Raw genomic sequence first — 23,773 nt, 5'->3', positions numbered from 1 at the left:
CTTGAGATCCATCCAAGTTGTTGCATGTATCAATATTTCATTCAGTCTTATTGCTGAAGAGTATTCCATGGAATGGGGATGAACCATTTATTTAACCATTCACCCATTAAAAATGTGGGTTGTTATCAGCTTTTGGCTATTACAAATAAAGCTGCTCCAAACATTTGTTACAAGTTTCTGCATGACATCATTTGGGGGGGGGCGGTCACTGAGGGATAAATGTGAAAGAGGTCATATGCTGGGTCCTATGGTAAGTACATTTTTAGTTTTACAGGAAAATGATAGACTTGTTTTCCAGAGTGGCTGTACCAGTTTATATTTTCACCAGCAATGTCTGAGTGATCCAGGTCCTCTGCATTCTCAACCAACACTGTTCTCATCATTGTTTTGAGGGGAGAAGACATTCTGATGGGTATGTAGTGATATCCCATTGTACTTTCTTTTTTCTTTTTTTGGCCGCCCCACTGCAGATGGAGTTCTCTGACCACGGATAAGATCTGAGCCTCAGTTGTGACCTATGCCACTTGACCCACTGTGCCAGGCCATGTGTCCTGGCACTGCAGAGACACAACTGATTCACCTATGCCCCAGCAGGAACTCCCAATCCCATTGTGATTTTAATTTGCATTTCCCAAGTAGCTAATAATGTGAAACATCATTTATTTACCATCTGCAAATACTCTTTTTTTTTTTTTTTTTTTTTTTTGTCTTTTCTAGGGCTGCTTATGTGGCATATGGAGGTTCCCAGGCTAGGGGTCTAATCAGAGCTGTAGCCGCCGGTTGGCACCACAGCCACAGCAGTGCTAGATCCGAGCTGCCTCTGCGACCTACACCACAGGTCACGGCAACGCCGGATCCTTAACCCACTGAGTGACGCCAGGGATCAAACCTGTGACCTCATGGTTCCTAGTCGGATTCCTTAACCACTGAGCCATGATGGGAACTCCCTGTCAATGCTCTTTAGTGAAATACCTTTTTACGCGTTTAGTCCATCTTCTAGTTGGATTGTTTGCATTTTTACTGTTGCGTTTGGAGATTTCTTCAAGTATTCTAGATACTAGTTTTTTTTCAGATAGGTGGTTTGCAGATATTTTCTCCCACTTTTGTAGCTTGTTTTTTTTCATTGCCTTCACATGGTCTTGTATACACTTAAATTTTGATGAAGTCCAATTTTTTTGGGGGGGGATTGTACTTTTAATTTCAAATCTTAACTGTTTGCTTATTGCAAAGAGATAATAATTGAAATATACCAGATCAACAAAAAAATTCAGTCACATTTGTGTGTATTGAGTATGTAGAAACAGATTAAAAATACAACTTTGGATTTCTTTAAAAGTTAACTTTTAAAGTAATTAGAAAATCACAAAACTGATGAAAGCAATCAAAGAAGATCTAAATAAATGGAAAAACATACCACATTCATGGATTGAAAAACTCAACGTAATTGAGATGCCATTTAAAAAAAATTCATACACAATGCAGTTGCTGTTAAAATTACAACAAGATTTTGGGGGGGGGGTAGATGTACACAAGATTGTTCTAAAATTTGTTTGAAAAGTCAAAGGAGTTAAGAATATATAAAACGGGAGTTCCCTTTGTGGCTCAGCAGTAATTAACCTGAAGAGTATCCATGAGGATGTGCATTTGATCGCTGGCCTCACTCAGTGGGTTAAGGAGCTGTGGTGTAGGTTGTAGATGTGGCTGGGATCCTGTGTGGCTGTGGTGTAGGTTAGCACCTGCAATGCCAATTTGACCTCTAGCCTGAGAACTTCCGTATGTTGGAGGTGTGGCCCTAAATAAATAAATAAATAAAATAAAACAATTCTGATAATAATAAAGGGAAAGGAATCACTCCATTTGATTTCAAGACTTTCTGTAAGCTTTTGTGACCATGACATCAGAGAGAGAGACACAAATCAATAGAGACAAACAGAGAACTTAGTAATGGCAGTATACAAGTACAACGGAGTGGTTTTTGACAGAGGTGCAACAGCAATTCAGTGTAGGATGGACAGTTGAAATGTTGTTGGAGCTGTTGTATACCCATAGGCAAAAAAGATAAAAATGGATCATCGATTTAAATACAAACATTAAAGTATACAACCTTCAAAATATAACATATTAAAAAAAGAATATATTAAAAATCTTCAGGATCTAGGGGTTATTGAAAAGTTCTTTGTCGTGACACCAAAAGTATCCATAAAGGAAAAAACATGATAAATGATATTTCATGCAAATTCAAAATTTTTGCTCTGGTTAAAAACCCTGCTAATTGGACAAGCTACAAACTGGAAGAAAGTATACATAAACCATGTATCTGACCAATAACTCATATAAAGAGTTAAAACTCAGAGTTCCCATTGTGGCTCAGTGGAAACGAGTCTGACTAGTATCCATGAGGATGCAGTTTTGATCCCTGGCCTTGCTCCAGTGGGTTAAGGATCTAGCGTTGCCTTGAACTGTGGTGTAGGTTGCAGACGTGGCTTGGATTCCACATTGCTGTGACTGTGGCGTCGGCCTAGCTGCAGCTCTGATTTAGCCCCTGGCCTGAGAACCTCTATATGCTGCAGGTGCAGCCCTAACAAAAAGACCAAAGGAAAAAAAAAGGAGTTAAAACTCAACATTAAAAGAAAATCAATCCAGTAAGAAAATGACAAAGATATGAAGAGACATTTCACTGAATATATATGAATGGCAAATAAGTACATGAAAAATGTTTAACTTTGTTAGCCTTTAAGGAAATGGAAAATAAGACATTGATGTGCTATAATCACACATATATTAGAAAAGCTTAAGGAAAAGTAGCCATAATACTAAATACTGGCTGGGATGTGGAAAAAAATGCATGTCTCCATGCATTGTTGGTGGTGGGAGTATTAAATGGTGAGGTCACTTTAGAAAGGAGTTTGACTATTTCTTAAAAAACTACACATACTCATTTTTTAAGGCCATTAAGTTGTAACTTTTTTTTCTATCTTGATGGAGGAATGTGGCCTATTAAAATACTGAGTTGAATACAGTAAGCTGCCTGTTATTTCTGGAAATCTGCAGTAAGTTTAGAATAAAGGATTAGGGGCTTTTAGGGGGAATATTAGCAGGAGTATTGTATTTTTGATAAAGGAAAAAGTGATCTGCAGAAAGACGTACCTACAGGAAAATACTTTTACAGATTCCATGAAGATTTTAAAGCTTTCTCTATCAGCATGACTGAATTTTATATTTGACTGTTTATTGAAATCTTAAAGCTGTAGTGTGTAGTGGGTAGGTAGAAAAGTGGGGCTAAAAATGTAGGCAGAGTATGGTGTAAAGTTTCTAGTTAAATCACTGACATTACGTGTCACCTTCATGTCCTGCTGTATGTCATGTTTGACATTTTAGGACATTCTTTTGAATCGGGCAGGAAGTTTAATACGCATGAAAGAACCCATTGTAGCTAAGGCTAAGTCATTGTTATAACATTGATATACTTTGTAGCTATGTTTGGATTTCTCAAATAATTTTCAGGAACTTGATTATTTCGCATTTTCTGGGAAGTCAGTATAATTCTGGTATGTGAAATACCTGAAATTGTTGATCATCATCCTTAAGCTTAGTACAGTTGTTATGAGGATAAAGCAACATAATATATAGTATGTCTAGTGGTTGGTTAGCACAATATCTGACATATAAGCACTCAAATATGTTAATTTCTATTAGCCAGAAGTGGCTTTTCACACTCAAGAGCATACAGATGTAGTCTTGTATTTTGTTACTCTAGAAATGTTTGTTAATATTACGGAAATATAGCCAATCAGAAGCTATTTTGATTAGATGAATATCATTTAGGTGAGAGTTTGCAAGTTTTTGGAGTTTAGCTGCTGAGCCTCAGTCATGAACCACCTTCCCATCTCACCCTGTCTCAGAAGCTGCTGTGGTGTGAAATATTGGCAGGGGTGTGTGGAGATAGTGCTGGTTGATATCATGCTGGGCCAGACTTAGGTTTGTGCTGGGTTCTTCCTCCCTCCTTTCTGTATACATCCAGTTGTCACTTAAGTGTTGCTGATCAATCCCCGTGGTATTTATCTGACGTGCATGTCTTCATCTTGTCTGCCACTGCTGCAACTCAGGTATGTGTTTTGTCATTCCAATTAACTATAAAAACTTCCTCCCTTTTCCTGCATCCTAACTGGTTGGGATTCTGCCCTGTCATTTGTACCAGAGGTAGCTTTCTAAAATGCATATTTGATTATTTCAGCGGGATTAAGATCTTTGGCTTTGGAATCAGAACACCCTGGGTTCAAATCCCATCTCTGCCTTGTATGATCCTAGAGTTCTCTGCCTCAATTTCTTCATTTATAAAAAAGAAAAACGATTCAAATCTCACCTACAGTTGCCTGGAAAGATTGCTAAAAATACATTGCCTAGCTCCCACCCGAGTTTCTGGTCCCTTAGATCATGGGTGGGTTCAAGAAATCAGGAACCTATGAAAAGCTGCTGAGTTGGTTCATATACCTGAGGCACCGAGCATGTTAATGCCTTTAGTTTTTTACTCATTGTGTCTGATACAAGCACTCTCTTTGCCTGGTTCACTCCTGCTTCTCCTTCAGTAATTGGTTCTAGGTTTCTCCTCTGCTAGGAAGTATTTGACTTTTTCATCCTGCATTTGTTGCTTTGGGAAGTCACCATCAGTATAGTGGTTCAGTGTTCTATAATCCCCCTCAATACACTGTCTAAAATATAGGACAAGAGGGAACAAACACATTTCAATTCTGGTCAGCTACTAAAGTGTAGAATTGCTTTAAATCACAGCGTTTAGCATTTTGGAATTCCTGGCTTCCTCATTTGTTCTCTCCCCTACAAAGCTCCTTGAGGATAAATCCTATTTCCTCAATGTCTTGTTCATAATCTTTAAGTTATGTGGTTAAAAGTTAATTGTCTTTTGGAATTCTCTTTATTGAAGTGAAGTATCTTCATAACAAGGCATTCACCGTGGAAGCCATGTTGCATGAGGTCTTTGTTTTATTATTATATCACTTACTTGAATTCACACCTTTTCTACCTGTACATCTCAAACCGGCTGACTTCCTTTGTTTAATGTCGGTTTTAGCTGGAACTCAGTTTGGTTTACTCCAGTTAATATTGGTAGGTAGGTAAGGACATCGTGGGATGGAGCCAGAAACAAAACCAGGAATGTGGAAGATTATGAGCAGGTTTGGTCTGGATTTTGGGGTGTTCCAGGTGTTTCATTTATTTATTTTATGTGAATCATTCCTAATTTATTTAGATTTGTATGTGTGGACATGTTTTGCTGAAGGCATTCAAACTTTGTGCAACTTTGTTTTCCCTTTGGTAAAATGAGATAATAGACTAGATTAAGTTTCTTTAAGCTCTAAAAATTCTGCTATTCTAAGTAAAAATATATAGGTATCCATTATTGATAATCAAGAAATAATCTTTTTTTAATCTTTCAAGTTCTCTTCATTTTATAAGTAATTTCATTCAGGCAATCCCAAAGAAACTTTGTTATCAACAAAAGTTTCTTGATTACCTTGATTTTATTCCTCGAGCTCTTCATTGTTATTCTTTCTGATTCGAGTGCAACTCAGTCTTTATTGAAGCAGATACAGAGAGTCTGATAAGTAGGTATAACTCAAGTGTTGTCGTAAAAGAACTTTGCAAACGATTTTTCTCAGTGGGCTGCTAATGCATGAAAAAGGCTAAAATGAAAAAAATTTTTGTCTGTAAGTGAATGTGGCAAATTATTTTGCTCTTGAGTAACATTTAGGTCTTCTTTGTTTTCATTTAAGTGCCAAGGATGACATTGATCTTGACGCATTGGCTGCAGAAATAGAAGGAGCTGGTGCTGCCAAGGAACAGGAACCTCAAAAGTCAAAGGGGAAAAAGAAAAAGGAGAAAAAAAGACAAGATTTTGAGTAAGTATATTTTAAATATATTTGATTTTTCTTAGCTTTGGTACTAGATTTACTTATTACACTAATTCAGTACCTCAAAATAGATTTTTAATCTGTTTCTAGTGAAGATGATATCCTGAAAGAACTGGAAGAATTGTCTTGGGAGGCTCAAGGCATCAAAGCTGACAGAGAAACTGCTGCAGTAAAGGTGAAAGATTGTTCATTGTTGCTGGATCATGCTTCCTCCTAGCTCATTTTAAGGACCGCTTTTGGTAACTTTTGAGCAATGTACATATGTTAGGTAAACGTTTCTATAAGATTTGATGGTAAAGGGGGAAAACAATTTTTAGGAAAGAAATAGTTAAAAACCTTTCACAGATATAAAGATGCTTTATTTGGGAATCTAAAGGTATTTCCTGGTTTGTAAAATTGCTAGATTTGAAAGTATCACACTTTCTAACTCTGTCTCTGATTTTTTATATTGTTTCTTGCCCATCCTTTGAATGTGATAAGCATCAAGTAATGAGAAAGTGATAGGTGTTTTTCTTTCAGTTTCTCCCCCCCACCCCTGGCTTTTGTGCCATTTGTAGAAGGCAGTAAAAGAGGACTGGTGACTAGTGCTTGCTTCAGAGCACCTGGATTCTGCATTTTACAGTGAATGTGAGATGTGCCTGAGCCTAGGAGAGCTTCTGGTACTTGCTTGAGGTTTTATATTCTTGTTAAAGGGATCTTATTTTGAAATTATTTTGAAAGTTTTTTCTGTGTGTACTTAATGAAGTACATGACTTTGAAGAGTCTCGGTTATTTTAAAAAAATAAAGTATAACTCTGTTAATACTTCTAACAATGGAAATTTTTTTAGCCAACAGAAAATAATGAAGATGAATCCACCTCAAAACAAGATAAAAAAAAGAAAGGACAGAAAGGCAAAAAACAAAGTTTTGAAGATAATGATAGTGAAGAATTGGAAGATAAAGATTCAAAATCGAAAAAGACTGCAAAGCCCAAAGTGGAAATGTACTCTGCGAGTGATGATGATGATGATTTTAATAAAGTCTCCAAAAAAGCTAAAGGGAAAGCTCAAAAATCAAACAAGAAATGGGATGGGTCAGAAGAGGATGAAGCTGACAGTAAAAGAATTAAAGAGCGTGCCAGAGTACATTCTTCCGGTGAAAGTGGGGATGAATCAGATGAATTTTTGCCGTCTAGGAAAGGACAGAAAAAAAATCAGAAAAATAAGCCAGGTCCTAATGTAGAGAGCGGGAATGAAGATGACGACTCCTCCTTTAAAATCAAGACAGTGGCTCAAAAGAAGGCAGAAAAGAAAGAGCGTGAGAGAAAAAAGCGGGATGAAGAAAAGGCAAAGCTGCGGAAGCTGAAAGAAAAAGAAGAGCTAGAATCTGGTAAAAAGGACCAGAGTAAACCAAAAGACTCACAAAGAAAAACTGAAGAGGAAGCTGTAAAATCCAAGGTGATTCTTGATTCTGGAGCAGCTCCTGCCCCTGAGGAGAAAGGGGAGACTCCTGCAGCTGCTGAAGGTTGGTAGTGGTGCAGAGGAAAGGGCGGAGGGCTTAGCTTCCTCCTTAGTCCAAGTTTTCATCTTTGGGCTCCCAAACCATCTTATTACTTATCCTTGGTTATAAGGGCGCTGAGTTGCAAGAAGCTTTTAAAAAATTACGTCTGAGTATTCTTGTACTCGATTTTTTCATTGTTAAATGTTTATGTGTACAGTAAAAAATACCTTTCAAAGGTTTTATGCACAAACTAGGATTTTCCCATAATTTCATTGTGAAAAGCAACTTTTTGCTGTTGATAAAGACCAGAAGTTGCCTAATAAAAATTTTATTTTTTTGATAACAGTGTGAGATAATATCTGAATTCTTTCCTGTTCTTAAAAACCTAATTCAGTCTATGAAATGGAAAAGTAACACGCTAAAATTAGATAACATTTTTTGGCAACAGTGATTCATGTTTTTGTACCATAACCAATAAAAAAAACTTTCTAGCTAAATTTACCCCTCTTATTCAGAATGAAAACAAAGATCAAAGAATCGACATAGGTTTTCTTCAGACTAGAATTCGTTTGTTTGTTTTTGGCTGTGCCTGTGGCATGTGGGAGTTCCGAGCCAGGAATCAAACTTGCACCATAGCACCAACCCAAGCTGCTGCATTGACAGTGTGGGATCCATAACCTGCTGCACCACAGGGGAGCCCCCTAGCCTAGAAAACTTTTAATGCGAAATTTGGCATAGCTTCTTTAACCACTCGTATTGTTTGTACATCCTTGAGGAGAACCATCATGAAAGCTTCGTAAACTTTAATTCTTTAGCAGAATGCTATGGTGGTCTTAGACTCTAATTATATTTTCTATTTTTTTTCTCCTAATATCCTCTTAAGGTAGGCATGATTCTTATCACTCCCATGTTATAGAAACAAAACTAGCTACAGAATTTAGGAATCCAGACAGTATGGATTAAGAAGATACTTTGGGTACAGTATACCTTCTTCCTACTGATAGGATTCCCCTGTCTTGATCCCTCAGGACAACTCAGAGGAGCAGCATTGTAATGTAAGCTCCTGAGGAGGCCAGGAGGGTTGTTTTGAGCTCTTCTGGCTTCTCAAGTGCTCAGGATGCCTTTATGCCTAGAGATGTTAGCCTGCAGCTGGCATCAGCCTTGGCCCACTCTGGTCCCTGAATTCTGGGGTTTGCTCATATTGCCTTAGGAAACAACCTATTTATTTATTTTGCTTTTCAGGGCCACACCCACAGCATATGAATGTTCCTGAGCTAGGGGTCCAATTGGAGTTACAGCTGCTGGCCTATACCACAGCCACAGCAACACAGAGTCCGAGCCGTGTCTGTTTGACCTACACAAACAGCTCAAGACAGCGCCAGATCCTTAACCCACTGAGTGAGGCCAGGGATCCAAACCGACACCTCATAGCTCCTAGTGGGATTCATTTCCACTGTGCCATGACTGGAACTCTGGAAACAACCTTTTTAAAAACTCTTTGTCTCTCTTCTTTTTTGGTAGATGACAATGAAGGAGACAAAAAGAAAAAAGATAAGAAGAAAAAGAAGGGAGAAAAGGAAGAAAAAGAGAAAGAGAAGAAAAAAGGACCTAGCAAAGCCACAGTTAAAGCTATGCAAGAAGCTCTGGCTAAGCTTAAAGAAGAAGAAGAAAGACAGAAGAGAGAAGAGGAAGAACGGATAAAACGGCTTGAAGAGCTAGAAGCCAAGCGGAAGGAAGAGGTATGTTTTCACAAAGTTGTTGATATTGATGTTTTGTTGTACTGAAAATCTTCTGATGAACTCTCTCTAGCTTTTTGATACGAAAAATTTCTTAGTTGCATGATTCAGAATACTTCAGAATAATAATACATTATTCTCATAGAAATAGGGAGATACAGAAAATCCTTTTATTTCCTCAGGTAGACAAGAGATGCTTGTATGTCATTGCCAATGCAGAGTCTATCATGTGATATTAATTAACACTTATGTACAGGAATCTCCTAAGGATACTTTGCATGTATATCAAGAACTTTGTTGGAAATTGGGGTTGTTTAAATTTTTTTTTTTTTTTTGTCTTTTGTTGTTGTTGTTGCTGCTATTTCTTGGGCCGCTCCCGCGGCATATGGAGGTTCCCAGGCTAGGGGTTGAATCGGAGCTGTAGTCTCCGGCCTACGCCGGAGCCACAGCAACGCGGGATCCGAGCCGCGTCTGCAACCTACACCACAGCTCACGGCAACGCCGGATCGTTAACCCACTGAGCAAGGGCATGGACCGAACCCGCAACCTCATGGTTCCTAGTCGGATTCGTTAACCACTGCGCCACGACGGGAACTCCGATTGTTTAAATTTTATAATTCTGGAGTTGTGATTGTGGCTCAGTGGGAACGAATCTGACCAGCATCCATGAGGACGCAGGTTCGATCCCTGGCCTCTCTCAGTGGGTTAAGGATCGAGTGTTACTGTGAGCTACGGTGTAGGTCGCTGACGCTGCTTGGAGCCTGCATTGCTGTGGCTGTGGTGTAGGCTGGCAGCTACAGCTAAGATTCTACCCCTAGCCTGAGAACCAACATATGCCATGGGTGTGGCCCTAAAAAGACAGAAAAATAAATAAATTTTATAATTCATCAAGCTAATACAATTGTCTGTCATGTGTTCTTTTGTAGGAAAGATTGGAACAAGAAAAAAGAGAAAGGAAAAAGCAAAAGGAAAAGGAAAGAAAAGAACGCTTGAAAAAAGAAGGAAAACTTTTAACTAAATCCCAGAGAGAAGCCAGAGCCAGAGCCGAAGCTACCCTTAAACTTCTACAAGCTCAGGGTAGGTGGTGTTCTTAATTGAACCTGTTTAGAAACTTCTCTCATGCAGTTATATCTCTGTCAGAAGGAGAATTGCAATGAAAATGCTGTGAAAAAAGTCCAATGATAACATGAGGAATAGTTGAGATAATTTCATTATTTAGGGAGATGACTTTTATACTCTGATAAAAATTTGTGTGTAAATAATAATAGGTTATTATAATAATACAAAATATGTAAAGATACAGTTTTATCTCTTAAATTGAGGGATTTCTATGGTCCTCGCCAAATAAACAAAAATGCAGAATAATAGTAAAATGAATCCCATCACCCAGTTTCAAGAATCTTCAACATTTACCATTATTGTTTTGTCCTCTTCCATTCACTTTTTTCTCCTGGAGTATTTTCAAGTGAATTCCAGAAGCAATTATTATTTTACATACATTTTAGTATGTATCTCTAACAGACAAGGAAGGTTACTTTTTTTTTCCTTTGTCTTTTTGCCTTTTCTAGGACCGCTCCCGTGGCATATGGAGGTTCCCAGGCTAGGGGTCTCATCAGAGCTGTAGCCACCAGTCTATACCGGAGACACAGCAACGCGGGAACCAAGCCGAGTCTGCCACCTACACCACAGCTCACGGCAACGCCGGATCATTAACCACTGAGCAAGGCCAGGGATCGAACCCAAAACCTCATGGTTCCTAGTCAGATTCATTAACCACTGCGCCACGACGGGAACTCCAAGGAAGGTTACTTTTAAAGTAAACTTCATTTGTATTATTATATTTAACAAATTAATTCCTTGATATCATCTTGATTTTCTGTCCATGTTTAATTTTTTCCCACTTGACCCCAAAATGTCTTTTATAACTGATTTATTCAAATCAGGATCCAGATTAGATTCATGTGTTCGATTTGGTTGCTGTGTCTCATTAACAACGCTACCACCCCTGTTTTTGGTATGCCATTTGTTTGTTGAAGATACTGATTTTTCTCTAGAATTTCTCCTAGTCTAGATTTGTCTAATTGCATTCTAATTTAGTTCTCTGTATCTTGTCCTTTTTTAAATGTAACAGTTTGGCTTCCTAGTGGTGCATGTACTACCCAATGCCTCATTTGAGGAGGCACGTGGTCTGGTTGTTTGGTTTCTAGTGAAGTTGAGATTAACCAGTGAGTTTACAGAAGTCCTTCATTGACTTTTCCCCTAATAATTTTAATTCCACTAGGTGATTATTGCCTGCATCAAGCACTTCATTAAGAATTGCAGAATTGATAGTCTGTCATTCTTTCTGCATTTATTAGCTAGAATCTTTAAAGGAAAACTTTTCCAAAAATACAGTTCATGTAGGAAAACCAGGATACGTGCTTAATTCTTTTCCTTTCTTTACTAATTTACAAAATAATAATAAGCTTGTTGTCTTCATAACCCCCAGAGGTGACCATTGAGTTTAATTTTGTTTTGGATGTGTATCATAATTATGTCTTAATGGAGTTTTATATAATTGATGTTTTTATCTCCTGAAGTCTTTGATGTTTTTGATACTCAGAAATTACATCGTCTTTGGCTGGTAGGAGCTCATTCAGGTTGGTCCCTGTGACTTTTCACATAACTACAGTGTTCTTTGACCTCTTTCTAAAAACACCATGAGATATCTTGGGTTCGTCTTGTACTTTTTCTCCTCTGGAGTTGGAAATCAACTGTTTACCCAAAACCTTTGTTCTTTTTAGTTTAGAGACCACAGTTTGGACATGTAATTACTTATGTTTTTGACAGGTAAGATGAGTTAAAATAGTGTCTTTGCTCTATTGAGAAGACTGTAGTGAGACGTCCCTTAATATTCCATTCCTACAATCCACAGATTTTTATATTATAGTAATTTTGGTGCTCATATTGTAATTAAAGTGACAGCTACCATTTATTATGTATTTAGTATGTAACTGATACCTTTTACATTATTTCCTCATATAAACTTAAAGATATTTTCATTCGCATTATACAGATGAAGAAAATGGAGACTTAGATACCCTGCCCAAGGTCCTAGAGCGGAGATGAAACTGACCTGTATGACTGCCTCTTTGTTATGCATTGTATTCCCAGTTCAGCCAGGAGCAGTAGAGAAACACAGTATTTAGATCTCAGAAAGTTGTATTCTCATTTGGGGATTTAGCTCTTTAAAAAATGAAACTAGGGAGTTCCCGTCGTGGTGCAGCGGAAATGAATCTGACCAGGAACTCTGAGGTTTCGAGTTCAATCCTTGGCCTCACTCAGTGGGTTAAGGATCTGGCATTGCCGTGAACTGTGATGTAGGTCACAGACATGGCTTGGATCAGGCGTTGCTCTTGTGTAGGCTGGCGGTTACAGCTCTGATTTGACCCCTAGCCTGGGAACCTCCATGTGCCACAGGTGTGGCCCTGAAAGGACAAAAGACAAAAAAGAAAGGAAAAAAAAAAGAAACTAGGAGTTTCCATTGTGGCTCAGAGGAAATGAGTCTGACTAGTATTCATGAAGATGCAGGTTTGATCCCTGGGCCCTGCTCAGTGGGTTAAGGATCCAGTGTTGCCGTGAGCTGTGGTGTAGTTCTCAGATGTGGCTCAGATCCTGTGGCTGTGGCTGTGGTGTAGATTTACAGCTGTAGCTCCTATTCAGCCTCTAGCCTGGGAACTTCCATATGCCACAGGTGTGGCCATAAACAAAAAATAAAAAAGAAATGCTGTTTTATGGAGTAGTTTGACTTGTACTTATGAGATTAGATGGAAATTATAATTTAAAACTATGAACTTGGTGAGAGTTCTTCCCTGATGGCCTTGGGATTTGGTATTACCACTGCTGTGGCTCAGGTTTGATCCCTGGCCCAGGAACTTCTCACATGCCTCGGGCATGGCCAGTAAAACAAATAGAGAAGTCATTGAGCTCAGAAAGTGTTCTTAGAGAGGGTAGGTATCTGCAGATGTTTTCTGATAATTACCCTGAAGTGTGCAGGAGTTTATGTTTTAGTCTGTTCCATAGCCTTTAGCCTGGAATGACTAAACATAAAGCAAGTACACATTCCTTAAAACACCCTACCAAAACTCAAAAAATACATAACCTGGATAGTCCTATATCTATTTTAAAAATATGCTTTTTTGGGGAGTGGGTTTAATTTCCCCAATAAATTAGTTTATTTTTTTATTTTTTTTTCTACTGTACATTTTATCTTAGTTAAAAAATATTCCAACAAAGAAAACTCAAATCCTCTGTAATTTCACTTTGGAATTCTAACAGATATTTAGGGGAGAAACATTATCTTTGAAAACTACCCAACTCATTTCATGGCTACAGCATTACTTTTAATAGCCCAGTGAGACATTATAGACATTAAAGACACTATAAGAAAGGAAAATTGTAGACCAGTATCCCTCATGGATGAACATGCAGAATTTAACAAAATATTAGCAGTTTGATTCCAGCAGTACAATTGACCCTTGTACAATGCAGGGGTTAGGGGCACGTCTCTGTGTATTCACAAATCTGCATGTAAGTTTATAGTCAGACTGTTGTATCCACTTTCAGCATCCATGTATTCAACCAGCAGTGGACCATATAATACAATAGTATATATTCAGTGACAAAAACGTGAGGTATAAGTATCTCTGTAGTTTTAAAACATATGTTATTCAAAGGTCACCTATATAAATAGATATGTTTATATGTATTTGCTGCAGGTGCGGCATGTGGAAGTTCCCAGGCTAGGGGTCAAATCAGAGCTGTACATTCTGGCCTACATCACAGTTGCAGCAGTACCAGATCCAAGTGACATCTTCGACCTATTCTGCAGCTCACAGCAATGCTGGATCCTTAATAACCGACTGAGTGGGGCTAGGAATTGAGTCCAAATCCTCATGGATACTAGTCGGGTTCTTTTCTGCTGAGCCAGGATGGAAATGTGTGTGTGTGTGTGTGTGTGTGTCTGTCTGTCTCTCTGTGTCAGTGTAGATACATAGATAGATACAATATATCATGACCAAGTGGGTTTTATCCTGGGAATGCAGGATTGGTTCAGTAGTTAAAAATAATATTTTACCATATTAACAGACTAAAGAAGGAAACCTACATGAGATCATCTCAATAGATGCAGAAGAATCATTTGACAAAATTTAACATCATATGTGATAAAATTCACAAACTAAGAATAGAAGGGAGCTTCCCTGATTGGAGACGTTTACAGAAACCATAAAACTCTGACAGTCACTGGTGAATGACTGAATACTAAACTCTAATACTGTGATTAAGGCAAGGATGTCCACTCTTATCACCATCATTCCGCACTGCACTGGAATGTCCTAACTCAGGCAATTAGGCAAAAAAGGCATACAGATTGGAAGGAAGAAGTAAAACTGTCGACTCACAGATAACAGTTGCCTACATAGAAAATCCTATGGAATCTGCCTCCCACAGAATCCTACAGCTAATAAGTGAGGTTAGCAAGGTTGTAGATAAGGCTGCTATGCAAATATCAGTTGTAATTCTGTATGCTAGCAATTAACAAGTGAAAATCAAATTTTAAAATGGTACCATTTATGGGAGCACCCCCCCCAAAAAAGAAAAATAAAGTGAAACACTTAATTAAAATTCTAATATTTGTGGGATCTATATGCTGAAACTGTAAAACACTGATGAAAAAATCAAAGAGCTTTGTAAATAGATGTTATTATTTTCATGGATTGGAAGATATGCTGTCGTTACGATACTGGTTCTCTGAAACTGATTTATAGATTCAGTGCAGTCTTAGTCAAAATCACAACAGGATGTTTTGTGGATATCAACTCTAAAACCTTTAAAAGAATACATGAAGAGAAAATCTTTGTGAGCTTGTGTTAGGCAGAGTGCTGAGTTACAACTTCAAAAGCATAATATATAAAAGGAAAAAATTATAAAATTGAGGAAATCTAGTTAAAACTTGCTGTGTGAGAGACACCATTGAGAGAATTCAAAGACAATGCCTGGAAATCACATACCTGACAACAGTGTTTTTATGAAGATAACTCAAAATTCAACAATAAGAAAGTCAATAACCCTGTTTAAAACTGGGCATGAGGTTTGAAGAGATACTTCGTCAAGAAACTATAAGCATGTAGAAAGAATGGTCAGTGTCATTAGGGAAATTCAAATTAAGACCTCTATGAAGTATCACTACATATTTATTAGAATATGTAAATTTAAAAAATCCAACACCTGCCTTTACCACATCTCTGCAAGGATGCGGAAGAATTGGAATTCATACATCACCGGTGGATATGAAACAGCTGATAGAAAACAGTTGACCCTTGAACAATGGGGGTTTGAAATGTATGGGTTTACTAAAATGCAGATTTTTAGATTTTTTTTTTCCGGTAGTAAATACAGTAACGACATGATTCATGGTTGATTAGATCAGAGGATGTGAACTATGGCTCTGAAGAAACCTTGGATGCGGAGGGCTGTTAAGTTACATGCAGATTATTGACTGCACAGAGGGTTGACAGCCCTGACCTCTAGGTTGTTTAAGGGTCAACTGTATATATTTATCTTAATGTCTCATTATTCCCATTTCAAAATATTTACCCTAGAGAAAAGTTCACACACACAAATCTGCCTGCAGATGCTCACAGCAGCTTTGTTCCTAACTGTCAAGACTAGAGACAAATATCCTTCAGTTGACTAATGAATAAAGGGACTGTGATACATCACTGCCATGTGTGATGGGATGCTCTCGGTACATGTGGAGTAACGAGGATGACTCAAATCCACTCTGAGGATAGCCAAGACTGTAAAGTTTTATTTCTGTGACTTTCTGGAAAGAGCACATCTTTGGGCTGAAGAGCAGATCAGTGGTTACCAAGGGCTTACAGATGTGAATAGGGTTTACCTTCCCTGAGTAGCACGAGGAGACAGAGCCATGATGATGGTGATTACAGGACCGTGCAGTAGACAAGAGTCAGAACTGGATACCAAAACCATGGGACTTTAATGTGTGTAAATTTTTAAATACCTTAAATGGAGTTCCCCTATGGTTCAGCAGGTTAAGGATCTAGCATTGTCACTGCAGTGTCTTAGGTGACATGCAAGTAGTTTAAAGCCTTAAGTTTTCCATTTTTATCCCTCAGGCGTTGAAGTGCCATCAAAAGACTCTTTGCCAAAGAAAAGGCCAATTTATGAAGATAAAAAGAAGAAAAAAACACCGCAGCAGCTGGAAAATAAAGGTTTGCATACAAAAATAGCCTATGATTTTAAAAGTTTCATTTGCCTTCCCCCCCACAGCCTGCAAAACAAGTCTTTTAAAAAGGAAATCAACAAATTAGAATTGCTTTCTGAAACTTGACTTTTAAACCTTATTTCTTACTACATTCTCAACTGATTCAAATGACAAGTTAATGAAAAAGTACTTTTGTTTTAAACATCTGGATCCTTTGCTGTAAATAACTTTTTAACTCTGATAAGCACAAATATTCTTATTTTTTTGTTTCCCTTCTATAATTTTATATTCTATTCTTGAGTAGAAAGGGAAAAAAAATTTTTTTTTTGAAAGACAGTGCTATTTAAATGTTTTCTAAACTTGCTAAAAAATTTAGGTTTGTACTGCTGGTTTTTACTCAACAACAGAGTATCCTAACAAATTATGCACTGAAAAGTATTGTTAGCTTAGTTTCTATTGCTTTTTTCAGTATCGGAACCTGTGGATTTAAGTGCTTCTGTGGAAGTTGTAGAACAAGGAGAAGCAGAAAAAGAAGAGACGCCTCCTCCTGTTGAACCAGGCCAGTCACATTCACTAGTTAATTCCTGTTAAGTAACATTGATGTGTCATAAGTTGCTTGGTTATCATTTCAGGGAAACCAGATGTCTGGCAGGATGGCCGCCTTTTTTTTTTTTTTTTTTTTATAGTTTTTTCTTTTCTCTCAGTCATTTCATTATCATTTGAAAGAGAGTAGGGGTGAGACTTGAATCAATTTTGTTCTTTAAAATAATGTCAGTAGGATGTTTTGTAGAGAGGATAGAAGTATTTGGATTTTCTCTGATGTTTTATTTATGGGTCAGAATTCTTAGGTAGTACCAAGAAGACCTAAAGTTCTCAATTTAATCCTTTGGAAGCAAATTGGAAGCATTTTTAATCAACTTTTATTAAGAGTCATCAAAATTGGCATTTTAAGATCTTCTTAGAGATCAGCTTCTGGCAGCTAAATCAGTAAGAAGATTGAGCTTATTTATTCTTGTTTGTTGAGATTGCATAAAATTGTTATTTTGTTTTTTGCTTTTGTTTTTTAAGATAAATGTTATTCTAATTCATGAGACTAGGTATTGATAGGAGAGCCAGAGGCTGGCTAACTGTATGTTTGGTAAAATTAAGAAACTCTCCTGTGTTTCAAGATAGGAATGAGAACAGCTATAGAGAACTAAAGTTACAACTAACCCACACTAGTGAAAGGTATTATTGATCCTTTTCTACTTTTTCCTCCTCCTATTCTCAGTATGAAAGGGATGATTTACCTGATGACATTATAGAAGTTCAGATTGATAGGCTTAATAGCAGTTCACTATTTTAGGTGATATTTGTAGGACTAGAAAGAATTGTTAGTTTATAAGGAGTTAGGGGTATATGTGTTTCTGACTCATTTCTTCCGCTTCAAGAAGACGTGTCCATGCTTGTTGGCAGATAGTAATTATGACAGGAAAACAAATGCTACATGTCCTGCTCTCATCTTCCTTTCATTTGGGAATAATTTTGCTTGATTATATATCAGTAAAAAAATCATTATTATTAATAATGAGGGTTTAAAGTCTTTAAATTCAAAATTATATCTTTCTGTTTTAGAGCTGTAAGCACATTCTGTTCTTATTGCCAGCTGAAGTAGAAATTTCTTATTTTCAACTGAAGTAGAAGTGTAGATATCTATCTCCAACTATGTAATTTCAGTAGTTTTTGTATGTATTTGTAGGGGTTAAAGCCAAAAAGATAATACATTCTTATGTATAAAGAACAGATCAAAGATCAAAAAGAAGATATATGTGAAATTTCATTCGTCCTCAAATGAATGCCATCATGTACCCTTTTCAAGATCTAAAGGAATATTGTAATGAGTTAATAATATTTTAATTACCTCAGATATGAAATCTGGATTAATTTTAAAATAGTGTGTTCAAAACATGAGGAAATTGTGAAGCATTTGGTGATAGAGTGTTTAATATGCTAGGTATATTGAAAAAATAGTTCTAAAGATAATGAAATTATAAATGTATTTTTTGCATAATTGAACCTTTTTTATGTTAGCATAATTTTCTACATAATTTGTTTTTCTAAAAGCAATCTCATGTCTAGATAAATTCTATGTCCTTATGAAAACTTTTCTTTACAGAAGAGGAAGAAGAAACTGAAGATGCTGGACTGGATGATTGGGAAGCTATGGCTAGCGATGAGGAGACAGAAACAGGTGAATAGCTCATAAGCACACATCGATAAGTCCAGTGGTCATTGGAGGTGTGTATGTATGTGAAGAAACAGTCTCCTGAACATGAAGGCAGTATAAACATTTCCGTGGTTCCTAAGTCCTCATGTGGGTGCTGATTTTATTAATGAGTGGTTTTTCAGAGGACATTTTTAAGATAGTTACCTAGGATTTTTTTCAGAATGGTAATGTTACAAATGGGGTTAGGTTATCAAAGCTAGCCTAACTTAAAATGTAATACGAAGATAATACAGACATAGTATAGTTCCTTATCACTATGAATGAAAAGTGTTTTCCTTTGTCATTTCATCCTTTACTACTAGAATCTACATTTTTAGGGTTTAATTTGGCTTTTTCCTAACGTTTTGACATGGATATTTGGCTCTTTATTTTTTTTTCTCTTTAAGCCTGACTTTAGCCAAATTCTTTAAGTTCTGATCTGTTACTTTTAAATTTCTGTTTTGATATATTAATTTTACCTATTTAGATTTTTTTTCCTTTGCTTTTTAGGGCTGTACTTGCGGCGTAAAGAAAGAAGTTCCCAGGCTAGGGGTTGAATCAGTTGTAGTTGCCGGCCTACACCATAGCCATAGCAGTGTAGGATCCGAGCCATGTCTGCGACCTAAACCACAGCTCACGGCAACACTGGATCCTTAACCCACTTAGTGAGGCCAGGGATCAAATCCACATCCTCATGGATTCTAGTCAGATTTGTTTCTGCTGAGCCATGAAGGGAACTCCTAGAAATGCATTTTTTTAATTGTATTGAAGTATAGTTGATTTACAGTATTGTTAATTTCTGCTGTACAGCAAAGTAACTCAGTTATACATATATGTTCTTTTTCATGTTCTTTTGATATAGTTCCTTGTACAGTAGGACCTTGTTTATCCATCTTCTCTCTCTCTATATATATACACTAGTTTGCATCGCTAATCCAAATACCCAGTCTATATTCCTCACTCTTTCCCCCTCCCACTTGGCAACCACAAGTTTGTTGTCTATATCTGTGAGTCTATTTTTGTTCCATAGGTGTTTTAATTTGTATTGTATTTTCACTTAAATATCATATGGCATTTGTCTTTCTGACTTCACTTAGTATGATGATCTCTTGGTCCACCTGTGTTGCTGTGAATGGCATTATTTCATTCCTTTTAATGGTTAAGTAATATTCCTGTGTGTGTGCATGTGAATGTACTACATATCTCGTTACATTTAGGTTGTTTCCATGTCTTGGCTATTATACCTAGTGCTGCTGTGAACATAGGGGTGTATGTATCTTTTTGTAGAAGTATATTTCTTAATTTATGAAAGTGAGTACTTTATAATTATGTATTGCTACTTCACTGTGATCAACAGACATATATGGTTCTGTCCTTTGAAATATATTGACTTAATATACAGCCCAACAAATGGATGGTTATTGTAAATGTTTCATATGTGATTGGACAGGGTTTATATTCTGCACTAGTTGGGTGCCACATTCTCTATATTTAGTCAAGTGTGCTGATCATTTTGTTAAGGTCTTTTATGTTCTGAGCTTTTTTTCTGATGTGCTTTTTTCCCCCTCTCACTGAGAAGGGTGTATTCAAATCTCCTATCCTGCTTTGGAGATTATCTGTTTCTCCCTGAGTTCTACTAATTTTTGATTTATATATCTTAGTGCTATGTTATTGTCTTTTATCTTTCTAATGAGTTGACTGTTTTATCACTTATTTATTTCAAGTGATGTCTTTTGCTTTAAAGTCTGACTTAATTGATACGATTTTTTTTTCCTATCTTTAATTTTCTTTCTCTCTACTTAAACAGCATGTAGTTGAGGTTTTTAAATCCACTTTGTCGATGTGTATTTTACCTAGAATACTTGGCCCGTTACATCTAACATTTGACATGATCAGAGAAGTATATTGGTTTTATATTTATCAGTGTACTTCATCAGTGTACCAAGTTCTTATTTATTCTGTTTTTCTCTCCTTTCTTTTGGATTGGTGGAAATTTTATTATTACTTTTTTTTCTCCTTCCATGAGTTTGGAAGTCTTATGCTTTTCTGCTTATTTTTAGTGGTTACTCTAGAGATTTTTAACATGGATCTTTGCTTTTCTTTCCCTTTTTTGTTTTTGCCACGCCCACAGCATCTAGAAATTCCCTGAGCCAGGGATCAAACCTGAGCCACAACAGTGCTGAATTCTTAACAGCTAAGCCACCAGGGAACTCCTAGTGTGGATCTTGGAACTACTGTTACCTTCTTTATCTTCTTTCCAGGTGATGTAAAGGCCATAGCATGTGTGAGAAAACATTCAATCAGTTTTCTTTCTTTTTTTTTTTTTTTTCTTTTAGTCTGCAGGTGTGGCATATGGAAGTTCCCAGACTAGAGGTCGAATCGGAGCTACAACTGCTGGCCTGTGCCACAGCCACAGTAACACCAGATATGAGCCATGTCTGTGACCTATAGCACAGCTCGAGGCAATGCCGGATCCTTAACTGACTGAGCAAGGCCAGAGATCAAACCCACATCCTCATGGATACTAGTCAGGTTAGTTTCTGCTGAGCCATGACAGGAATTCCTTCAAATTTTTTTTTTTTTTAATTAAAAAGTTTTTTTTATGGCCACACCCACAGCACATAGAAGTTCCTGGGCCAGGGACTTCTGAACCCGAGCCACAGCCTCGACCTCTACCATACCTGCAACAACGCCGGATTCTTTAACCCATTGTGCCCACAGCAGTGACTGCACCAATTCTCAGTTTATATACATTGTTCTCATTTATTTTAATTCTCTGTTTTAAACCCCATAATAGCCTTTTTTTTAAAGTTTTTTTAATTTTTTTTTTTTTAAGTTTACCCACATTCTCAGCTTTTTGTCCTGCTTCATTTCTTCTTGCATCTCTAACATTCTTTAGGATCATTTCTTCCTGTCTGAAGAAGACCTTTTAGAATTTACTTTAGTATGAATTGGTTACTGAGACATTCTGTTTTTGCTTTTTTGAAAATATCTATCTCATCTTCATTCTTGAGGGTGAAATACTGAGTGAGGCATTCTTTGTAATTTTACTTATTTAACACTTCAAAGATATTTATTGTTTCTGTTTAAAAGTCAGGTGTCAACCTAAATTTCTTATGTGTCTTTGGTTTTCATCAGTTTGATTATGATGTAGCCACGTTTGTTTTCTTTGTATGTATTCTGCCTATGTGTTACCAGTTTTGCAGTGCTGGGAGGCGCTGTCTCTCCTCAGGAGTTCAGGTCATGCCTGTGATAGACCTTCTTACTGTATCCCTATGTCTTTGCCTCTTTTCATTATTTTTCACCCGCTGGGTCTCTGGTTCATTCTAGATTGTTTCTTCTGTTTTCTGGTTCATTGAGTTTCTCCTCAGCTGTTTGAAACTATAGAAGTACTTGGATGTCAAGGTTGGTGTTTTCTTCCTCCAGAGAGAATTTATGTGTACATCTGCCAGAAGTGACCAAGCAATATAGAATCATCTTATTCCACATTTAGAATTGAGAGGATCTGAAGATGATCTGCCAGTAATGGGGCTGTCCTGTTTACTTTTTGTTTCTCCTTCCTGCTTGGGTACCAGTTTTCAGGATTTCACCCCACAATAAGGGCATTAACCAGTGTCCATCTGCCTGACCCCTGAGATCCTTGATAGGCCTGAACTCCCAGTGCCCAGACCCCTCAGCTCTGAGAGGCTGTAAGAGCACTGCCTAGCCTTTCAGCTGTGCCTCCCCCCAGGATCAGCAGGTGACCCCAAGGGGAAACAAGTACTAAGCATAGTGTTCACCTCCTTGGGTTCTGTCTTCTCTTGTATCTGGCCTTAGGCGTGTTTTTCTTCTTTATTAGCTTAAGTATGGATTAATGCATTGGTTTGTACTGTTAAGTTCCTTGTAACATTTAGACAGACACTGCATATATGAGGTGTGAAAATATTCATTTGTAATTAATGATATAATGTTACTGCCTTATCTGGTACACTTTTAGAATTATTTTTCCTTTAAGGTCTCTATTTTGATAGAAATGTCTTACTTTTAACTTTCCTTTATTTCACAATCTTTGATCTCCTGAAAGAAGGAAACACGGTGCATATAGAAGTAAAAGAAAACCCTGAAGAAGAGGAGGAGGAGGAGGAAGAGGAGGAGGAAGAAGAAGAGAGTGAAGAGGAGGAGGAGGAAGAAGGAGAGAGTGAAGGCAGTGAAGCTGATGAAGAAGATGAAAAGGTGTCAGATGAGAAGGATGCAGGGAAAACCTTAGATAAAAAGCCAAGTAAAGAAGTGAGCTCAGAATCTGAGTATGACTCAGACGACGATCGAACTAAAGAAGAACGGGCTTATGACAAAGCAAAACGGAGGATTGAGGTATTTGTTTTTCCTCTTTTCTTTCCTCCTTTCCTTCCCATTCCTCTGTAATTATTAGAACCACACAAAAGGCTTTTATTGAGGAGCACTTTTAAAAATATAGTCTCAGAGTGGTAGCTTTGTCCAGTTTTTGTAACATTGAGACATGGTAAATCTCTGACACTGGTCTAACCCAAGGACCTCAGTCTTACTAAGTCAAAATGGTGACTTCTTCATCATTTTTTCTTGTTTTCTCCAAATTTTAATGTGCTCTTTGGTGATTTATAGGTATGCAGAAGTATTCTGAGCTTTATGCCCTCTCTTATAAACACCAGTTGAGTGTTTGCCTTAAGTTTTTAGGTTAGTTAGTCTGCAGCATCTGATCACTTCAGTTGTTTAAATCTGGTGAGTTAATAAGGCTTCTGTTTAGTAAAGTTCACATGTCTAGCTGGCTTATTGTTGTTTGTACTTAATACAGTAGGCTTTAGGAGGCTTCAGTAATGTTTCTTTAATGATGTCAACCTAGCATAAATAATACACTGAAAACTACTTTAGTTTGCTTGAGGATGCTGAAGTATCTGAAAAACTAAAAACGTTTTCATCTTTCCTTTTCTTAATCTTTTGATGTATAATTTTCGTTATAAGTTTTTGTTTTAATACCTATATATCAGTATTTGCCTTCTCCTGTGGCATCTAGATATATTTTCTGAATGGATTTCTCAGTCCCAGCATTATGGACATTTTGGGGCACATAATTCTCTATTTCGGGGAGAGAGACTTCTCTTTTTAGGG

General features: G+C 37.2%; 1 protein-coding gene across 2 annotated transcripts in view; it reads left to right on the top strand.

Annotated features, from left to right (window-relative positions):
- EIF5B (eukaryotic translation initiation factor 5B) overlaps window positions 1-23,773 on the top strand; it is a 69,068-nt gene that overhangs the window by 19,876 nt on the left and 25,419 nt on the right. The window contains exons 2-10 of one of the 2 annotated variants that reach the window (XM_021087192.1): window positions 5,787-5,912; window positions 6,015-6,099; window positions 6,753-7,428; window positions 8,926-9,143; window positions 10,067-10,217; window positions 16,319-16,414; window positions 16,877-16,966; window positions 18,563-18,637; window positions 22,716-23,002. In XM_021087192.1, coding sequence (XP_020942851.1) covers window positions 5,787-5,912; window positions 6,015-6,099; window positions 6,753-7,428; window positions 8,926-9,143; window positions 10,067-10,217; window positions 16,319-16,414; window positions 16,877-16,966; window positions 18,563-18,637; window positions 22,716-23,002 — 1,804 coding nt within the window. The remainder of the gene's footprint in view (window positions 1-5,786; window positions 5,913-6,014; window positions 6,100-6,752; window positions 7,429-8,925; window positions 9,144-10,066; window positions 10,218-16,318; window positions 16,415-16,876; window positions 16,967-18,562; window positions 18,638-22,715; window positions 23,003-23,773) is intronic. The other variant, XM_021087193.1, reaches the window with a different exon arrangement.

This window comes from Sus scrofa, chromosome 3 (assembly GCF_000003025.6).
Source record: "Sus scrofa isolate TJ Tabasco breed Duroc chromosome 3, Sscrofa11.1, whole genome shotgun sequence".
Taxonomy (NCBI): Eukaryota; Metazoa; Chordata; class Mammalia; order Artiodactyla; family Suidae; genus Sus; species Sus scrofa.
This window is presented reverse-complemented; position numbering and strand designations above follow the sequence as displayed.